At 42.6% G+C, this 8805-nt stretch overlaps 1 protein-coding gene across 4 annotated transcripts in view; it reads left to right on the forward strand.

Annotated features, from left to right (window-relative positions):
- Positions 1-8528, forward strand: part of Sytl4 (synaptotagmin like 4) — a 51927-nt gene extending 43399 nt beyond the window's left edge. The window contains exons 14-17 of one of the 4 annotated variants that reach the window (XM_006986416.4): positions 1323-1431; positions 3620-3719; positions 4428-4636; positions 6901-8528. In XM_006986416.4, the coding sequence (XP_006986478.1) occupies positions 1323-1431; positions 3620-3719; positions 4428-4636; positions 6901-7049 (567 nt within the window). In that variant the 3' untranslated portion in view covers positions 7050-8528. The remainder of the gene's footprint in view (positions 1-1322; positions 1432-3619; positions 3720-4427; positions 4637-6900) is intronic. The other 3 variants (XM_076562524.1, XM_076562523.1, XM_016004991.3) reach the window with 3 other exon arrangements.
- The last annotated feature ends 277 nt before the right edge of the window (positions 8529-8805 follow it).

Raw genomic sequence — 8805 nt, forward strand, 5'->3', positions numbered from 1 at the left:
TCTGCTGTTAGGTGGTTCTTCAGTTTTGGATTGTTTTATCCAGTCCAGCGGTAAGAAGCCTGGGCTCTGGAACTGGTGCATCTGAATCTGAATCCACATCTGCTAATTATTAGATATGTGTCTGTGGGAAAACGACTTAACCTCTCTGTCTCTTTATTCAATAGCCCATAAAATAAGGGTAGTACCTATTTCATAGATATTACTCTAAGTATTAAACAAATGATATATTTATGTTGCTAATGACACTATCTGGCACATAGAGCGGTATTAGAGACAGTAATAAAAACATTACACAGTATAGTTCACATGTATGGTTTTAATACACTTTATGTTTATATTTAATATAAGTGAGGTTTTTTTCTACATCTTAACAGTAAGTATACGTTTTGTATTTTCCCTTTGCAGAAAGTATAAATTCAGTATGGTCTTATTTTAGGATATAAATGAAACCATAGATTTAGGTTAATTTTACCCAACAGTTAAAAGGTGGATTTTTTTTCTAGACATATAACTAAATATGTGTTATATTCAACTAGGATTTGAACTAAAAAAAAAAAAAACAGCAACACTTCTAGGAGCAATTGACACATAGCCAGGATAGGTAGCATGGCTGGAATCATCTGGGTTCCATTTTAACTGGCTGGGGTGTAAGAGGAAGGCCATGTTCAAGCTATGACTGAGGAGAGGAAAGTCAACTGCTTTCTTTTTCTGCAGTGACCTTTCTTTACTTGCACTTGGGCTATCAGAGCTGGCCTGTGTTCTTTCTAATAATCTCATATCACATGTCACATGAAGGCATTAAAATCACTCTTAACCCTGCTTATGTTTGCTGATACTTGGATTGCTTCCACTTTGGGGCCCTTACTAACAGTGCCGGTAGCAAGATTCTTAATTATATATCATTCATTCCTTTGTGAGTTTGTGTGGCCACCTTGTTGGCATACCTTTGGGAGCATTTGGAATCTAGTGATCATATCCCTAGAGTGCACAATAGTGAGTCTTGGTTCTTCTGGATTTCCTCTGGAAGAGGCTGCCAAAGAAAACTGTAGCTGCTGTGGGATTGTAGCCATTAAAGAGGGACCTGTTCTTGGGGTAATTTTATTTATATTTTCTTATTTATTTTTGAGATGGGTTCTGGCTACCTATGTATTCTAGGCTGGCATCAAACTTGCGATCCTTTTACTTCAGCGTCCCAGGGGCTGGGATTACAGAGGTGTATCCCCACACACACCTATGGGAACAACCTTATAATCCTCTTAGGGAAAGGTCCCAGTGTTTCCTGAGAGGCTTGATTTCACTTGTTGGGTTTCCCTATGTTTCAGATCAGTGCTGAGTCCTCACCTGGCTTGCCAGCACACAAAGGCGAGTTGGTGGTTTCATTGAAATACATCCCAGCCTCCAAACTCCCTGTTGGAGGTGACCGGAAAAAGAGTGAGTTTTGGAGGGGTGGGGGTCCCTGGATTCAGCTCTTAGCTTCTATACAGGGTCTGTGAGAGACTGGTACTAGTTTTGTGGCTAGGGCAGACTGGGATATTTCCTGGATCTTCTAGGCCGGAGTCCCTTCCTAAGGAAGCCTTTCCCTTTCTCAACTGGAAGGAAATGCCATAGTGCTAACATTCCTTTTAGATGACCTTTAGGCTGTTAGTGTGATGTGGTCTTGTTCCACTTGTGTCAAGCTACTGAGAAGGCAAAAGAAAGAGAACAGGAGCTTTGTGGCCACAAAAGGTACTTAGAAGGAGTGGTAAAGCATGGGAAGTGCAAGGCTGAGTCACTAACATGTCCAGCATGGTGCTGGTGACTGTGGATACATAGACGAGAGAGCAATGGTATGTATCCTCTGAGGACAAGTTTTTCTTGAATTCAGAAAGGTAATCATGTGTCCAGAGCACCCACCTGTGAGGGTGATAGAGCGAGCTTTGTTGAGGAAGCAGTATTGAGACTGGACCTTGAGATTGTCCCAGGCACAAAAGGGGGGGAAGATGAAAGAGAGGAGGGGTGCTGGAAGAAGGAACAAGACCAGCTGAGATGGTGCATACTTGTAGGCCCAGGACTTGGGAGGCAGGAGGATTGCCATGAAATTTCAGGCTGGATAGGCCATACACATAACAGGCCAGACTTGGCTATAGAGTAAGACTCCGTTTCAAAGAAATTGACAGTCTAAAACAAAAAGAAAAACAAAATAACATATAAGAATATAGGCAGGGGATGCAGTTAAGTTCACAGAGTGCTTGCATAAGGGCCTCTGTGTATACAGGGAGCATTGCATAAACAGATACTGGGGAGGTAGAGACAGGAGGATCAGGAATTGAAGGTCATCAATCATCTAGCCAACTACATAGTGAGTTTGAGACCAGACTGGGCTACATGAGACCCTGTCTCAAAAAAAAAGCCCATTCTATATATGCCTGGTAGATGTAGAGTTTTAGGTCAGTGATCAGGAGTGTGTTCCCAGTTACAGTGGAGCTGAGTTATGGTGTGAATGTGTATGTGTATGAGTACAGCTGGAATTGGAGATGAGTCTGAAGGCAACTGAGAAAGAAAAAGACCTTTCAGTGAAGATCTTAACTTGATCTGTTGGCAATGGCAAACCAAAGTTCTTTTTTTTTTTAAATATGTCTTCAGCAAAGTGTAATGTAGAAGATATGAGGAATCAATAGGTCCCGAGGAGGGTGTGCAGAATGACGAGAAAAGATGCAAAGGCCAAACCTTTGGGAACAGCAACATTTTAATGGATGAAGAGATGGAAAATGTCAGCGAGGGCGAGGGTTATCAGGACCTCGAAAGGCCAGGAGAGAGTTTAAAGAAGAGGTGGACAGGAACTGTCAGCCTCTCTCAGCACTACAGGCAGTCAGGCCATATGAGGCCTGAGAAGACACTGCTTGTTTGAATTAGGCTGGAAGACATTAATGAAATCTGATTTTACAAGAAACTAGGCTGAGTTAATGAGGTGGAGAAGCAGAGGTGATGAGCGTGGTCATTCTTGACCAGGGTAATTTGTCATGGTGAAAGGAAAGAAGCCCAGAGAACAGCTTCAAAAGGAGCCGATTGAAGGAAGGGAGGTTTTCTTTGAAAGTGGTTATTTAACAAAAGAAAAGAAAAGAAAGAAATGGAAAGATTAGCCTGTATTCAGACTGAAGGCAAGGCATCCATCCAGAGAAAGGGATCTTCGAAATGGTAGGTGGGGGGTGGAATTTCATGGTGCTCTGGTGAAGCCTGTGTAGTAGGGTTGAGGTCAAGAACTCGGCAGAGGAGTTCCTCCCTGCTTTAATTGCTTAGCAAATGCCAGGCAACTTTGCTTCTTGTAGCTTCAGTTGACTTATGTATACAATGAGGGCAATTGTAGTGTGTAGTATCTAATAGAATTGTTTGGGGGAATTAAATGCTTAAGGTGGTATTTGGTTCACAGCAACTTTGCAATGAGCATTTGTTGCTGTTGGGGTTGTTACTTGAATTCCTACTGCTTATTCTGGGCACTGTGCTAGGAACAGAGGACACAGCCATGATTCAGTTAAGGAGTTGGCTGTATTCCAAAGCAAGGAGAGAAAGTGCTATATAGTTAAAGCCCAGGACGAAGCTGGCGGTGTGGAGGTTCACTTGAAATGGCTGACATCCCTTACAGGTAAAGGTGGGGAAGGGGGAGAACTCCAGGTGTGGATCAAAGAAGCCAAGAACCTGACGGCTGCCAAATCAGGAGGGACTTCAGACAGCTTTGTCAAGGGGTGAGTCCCTGGACCAGCATCAAACTAATATAGGTTATAGGACAGGCAAGTTAGCGGGGAACCCGAGTGATTTTTCCTCTGTAGATCCTGCCCTCATACTACCACCCTCAGCAGCTTTGTTTCTGAAATTTGGTAATGGAGAAACCTCCACCCCCACCTGGTCTAAGATCAGTTTGGTCTCAACTGTGGTGCTAGCTTTCAAAGGGGAGGGTGCTAGACAGATAGGTTCTGACTTTTTCAGACTAGTCTTCCTGAATCCTAGATGGACAGTCTATGCCCCCTGACTGCCTAGATTCGGGATTCAAGGCTCTGTTGTCCATAATTTTTAAGCAGTGTAAGCTTTGTCTATATTGAGGATCATTTGCTGACTTAAGCTCCCCATGAAGTCATGTTTGACTAAGCTTATACACATTAGCAATGGCTTCATTTACCTTGTGTGAGAAAAGTGGAACCACATATTTAAACTCATCCTTGGTGGAGCGTAGGCCAGAGCATGACCAGCATATTCATTTTCTCTCCAGGTTAAAGGAAGTAGATAATCTAGTGGAAGGAGTGGGAAATGTGCCTCAACATATTCAAAGGAGGGCTGTGTGCACTTGGACCTGGGTGTTGGCTTGCCATGATGGGCTAGGCCTATAGTAGGGGCAAGGGGAATGTAGACATATTGCCAGCTTGAGTAGGTGTTGATAACTCCCCACCCTCTGCCAGATACCTCCTTCCCATGAGGAACAAGGCCAGTAAGCGTAAAACTCCTGTGATGAAGAAGACCTTGAATCCCCACTACAACCATACATTTGTCTACAATGGTGTGAGGCTGGAAGATCTACAACACATGTGCCTGGAACTGACTCTATGGGACCGGGAGCCCCTGGCCAGCAATGACTTCCTGGGAGGGGTCAGGCTGGGTGTTGGCACTGGTGAGACTCTCTCCCCCATCCAATCATCACTTGTCTCAGAGGCCTCTTGTCTATCTTACTCTTCCTTCCTTCCTCTTCCTACCTCTCGCGCTCCAGGATATACAAAGATCTTTTCTGACAGAAAATTTCTTCCTTTATGTAAACATTCAACAAGTACCTCCTGAGTGCCTGCTACCTGCTAGGCCTGAGGGAAGGCTGAACTCCTACAGTATTCTATGTATAGAAAGGTGACCCTGAAAGCCAGGGACTTCATCTTCCTCCCACAAAAGAAGATATAAAAACTACCTAAATACCTGACTTGTGATTCCTACCTTCTATCATGATAGAGTGAGAAGGGTCCTTTGCCAGGAAATCCTTGCTCTCCAAGGATTCTAGACTTACCCCTCACTTCTCAGTGGCTCTTTGTCTATAATCTCTGTTTCTCCTGTATGATCAAATGATTTCATTTGATTGACTATTGAAGGGGAATACACATGTGCTCTGATGAGACCAATCTCTTGGTTTATTTCTTTCTTTGTTAATTGAGACAGGGTCTCATGTAGCCCGGATTGGCCTTAAACTCCTGATACTCTTTATTTCTACCTCTCAAGTGCTCAGATAATAGAGATGCACCAACTTGCTCAGGCCTATTTTTATGAAATAAGAAGTAAATCTTCTATTGACCACATGCCCACCCCTGACTCTAAAAGGAATGATCTCTATTTCCTGGCCTTTCCTTCAATTCTCAGCCCATTGTGATATGGCTTCTATTCTTCTACTCTTCGGAGTCATTATTCATGCTAAAGTGAGGATATTGTCTCTCTAGAATTCCCAAGCACTATTTAATAGAGCAGATTACTTTCTTTTTCTTGAAATTCTTACCACTTAGTGCTTTCTTGACTCTCTTTGACTCCATTGCACATGATTTCTCAATTTCTTTCATGGATTCTTCATTCTGTACTTCTGTGTTTAAACTTTAAATGATGTTGCTCTCTGGGCTTGGGCTTGGGTACTCTTTTTTTCTCTTTTGATAGTCTTGATCAGGCCTATCCAACCTTTTGACATTGTGACATTGTAACATTTTCAAGTATAGTGTTCATACTCAAGAACTGTGCATTCCAGTTATCAAGAAATCACAGAAAGTAAAAAAAAACTTCATTGTTTTAATTAGTTATGATTTTGTGTTGTGCCACATTTATAGCTATCCCATGCAGTTCTGGTTGGACATGTCTGCTGGATTCTTATGGCCTCAGTTACTAGTTGTATATGAATAACTAACAGAAAGCCTCTATAATGGTATTTTTGCACACGTAAGTAAGCTACTTTGTGTAGGTCCCCTGTGTAAAACCATTTGGTGACTTTCTCCTACTTTAGAAATTCTTACCAAGTCTACAGACCCCATATAATCAGGACTCTTCCTTTCTTATCCTTCCTGTATCATTTTCTTGCTAACTCTTTGTATTCCAATTACCATAGCTTTTACTCTGCTCTCCAAATATACCACGTAACTTCCTACTTTGGGACTTTATAATGATTGTCTTTCCTATTCACATATAAGCTGTCTAAGGGCAGAGACATTTTTGGTGTGTTCATCACTGTATCCCCAAACTGGCATAGAGTAGGCACTCAGGAAATGTTCACTGAATGAATGAATTAGTATACAAAAAATAGGAGTAAGATCACATAATCCTAACTTTAGGCATAGAATTTACAGCTATAGAAAAAGGTATTCATAGTTTGGGCATGGTTATGCATACCTCTGATCTCAGCACTTGGCAAGCAGAGGCAGGAAGATTGCCACAAGTTCCAGGCCAGCTAGGGTTTCAGTGTGAAGTCCTGTCTTTGATAATAAAAAAAAAGAGAGAGAAAGTCTTCAACTTTTAAAAATGTCAAGGCCCCATGTGTACTCTAGTTATTAACGAGCCCACTGCCTTTTTACTGTGTACGCAATAAACTATTCTTTAAAAAATTAAGTCAAATTGCTAATGACAGAAGGTTAGCAGTTCTGGTATGGCGTGTCAGACACCAAAGCTCTGAAAAAGCCACTAAAAAGCAAGCCCCCATTGACATTATGCCATTTCAAGTCCCATTTCATCAACCTTCAGTCACCTGATTGTCTCTGGGGTACAAGTAGTTGTCGACTCAGCTTGCCAGCTTGCTGTCCCCGGCATTCTATCTTCACTGTACATTGTCGTTTCTGGGTTGGCTTCCTCCACTATAGAACCCATCCTCCCGATGGGCTAGCAGTGGGACTCTGTTCAGCCTCCTCTGGTGTTTCTTCTCAGGAGTCAGTAATGGCGAAGTGGTGGACTGGATGGATTCGACTGGTGAAGAAGTAAGCCTGTGGCAGAAGATGCAGCAGTACCCAGGGTCTTGGGCAGAAGGGACTCTGCAGCTACGTTCTTCAATGGTCAAACAGAAGCTGGGTGTATGAGTCCCTATCTTTATCTGCAGGTGCAGCCCTGGTCAGTCTACGTCAAAAGAAGCTAAGCAACCACAAGGAGAGATTGCTAATTTAATGTGTGTGCATGTATTTGTATAAACACGTATTTCTGTAGGTCTTATGTTGCTAGCAAGTGTGACATAGATGTGTTCCTTTAAAGCAGCCCAAGAATAAGGGTCTTTTCAAATGGTTTTTATTTATGTATAGTTTAGTATATTTTCAGAGTACATAGTTGCCTCTCTCTTTCTGTGGTTTAATTAACTTTTAAAAGCCTTTTACAGCAGCTCTCTCCCTTCTGTTTTGCTATCCTCGCTCCCACTTCCCCCGGAACTCCTGGCAGTAGGTCTAATTTGTGGGTCTAGTTCTGCCTGATCAAAGGCCAAGGCTCTGGAGAGCAAGGTCTGCTTGTTAAAGACAGTACACTGTGGGAGAGGGGCTTACGACCAGTCACCCCTCTTCAGTCCATAGTTTATCTCAGCATCCACCTTGATATATTTTTAGAATTTGCCTTTTAACTTTTCTCATTTTTAAGCAGTTTCCACCTTGCATGAGTATAGTGGGTCTCTCTGAGATGCAATAAAAATTCCCCATCTCCTTCCTAGACCTTCGGGGAGCCCTTGTAATGGAGTCACTTTAGAAGAATCACTTTAATTAGATAATGGCCTTTTCACTGAGACATTAAGATGCCCTGTGAGACCTACTAGCTGATCCCAGAAGGTTTAAGTGACTCTGAATAAAGTTTTTCAAGGCCCATGCTGAGTTCTCTCTTTTAACCTGTTATAGCAGTTGTTGAAGAGGGATTTCCTTATTTCCCTAATGGAAGATGAGACATCTTCACTCTCATGTACTATAGCTTTCTGTAAGTCTGTGTCTGGGGTGTACTGCTACATAGAACTTAGTCTATATACCTCTGTTTCAGCCAGAAGAGCCAAAGACGGTCTAAACCAATACAGTGCTCCCCCAGGATGGGGATTATTGCCTCCCCATGGAAATGTGGATGGAATCGCCCATCTATTCTGACTTTTGACCTAATATATTTTCAGTTCCCAGTTTTGGTTGTTTCCTAAATGTGACCTATATGTAACAGGGTGGTGTGTTGAGACTTAAAAGAGAGATCTAGTGAGCTTTCATTTCCTGCTTCTCATTCTTCTAAACTGGACTTTTCATTCAAAGCAGCCTATCTCTACAGAGGTGTGTGTGGAAGGTGTTGGTGCCAGAGAAGAAATCCTGTCGATGGAGCCAGCTGCGAATTGATGTTCCTATAAAATCCCTGGATTGCAGGCAGCTGGGGTGGTTAAGATTGTATGTGCGAATTGCATAGAACATTTTTCAAAGATCCCTTCAATATGGATTGATACTGGGATGGAAGTGTAACTCAAGAGACTGGGCTCATGCTTGTTCTTTGCTATTCCACTTCAACATGCATGCGTGTTTCAATAAAGCTTTCTCACTTGAGTGTTTACACTTGGAGTTCTGCAGATCCTTTCGTCTCTGATGTCCTGACTTATTGTTACCACTTGGACTCATAGCTTGAAGGTCGGAACCAGAGTAATAAATGCACCTTGCTATACTGGAAGAAAACCTGCCTTTTCCTACACTGTCGTCAGATACCTTTGCTGAGCCCACATTCCTTGTCCTATATGTTTGGAATCTAAAAGCAGCGCTACTTTTCTCCCTCTCTGGTACCACTAGAAGTTGGCCCTTGGCTTTGTAGGCTGTCCCTCTCTGGAAGAAGAGGAGAGATGGT

Source organism: Peromyscus maniculatus, chromosome X (genome assembly GCF_049852395.1).
Source record: "Peromyscus maniculatus bairdii isolate BWxNUB_F1_BW_parent chromosome X, HU_Pman_BW_mat_3.1, whole genome shotgun sequence".
NCBI classification, from domain to species: domain Eukaryota; kingdom Metazoa; phylum Chordata; class Mammalia; order Rodentia; family Cricetidae; genus Peromyscus; species Peromyscus maniculatus.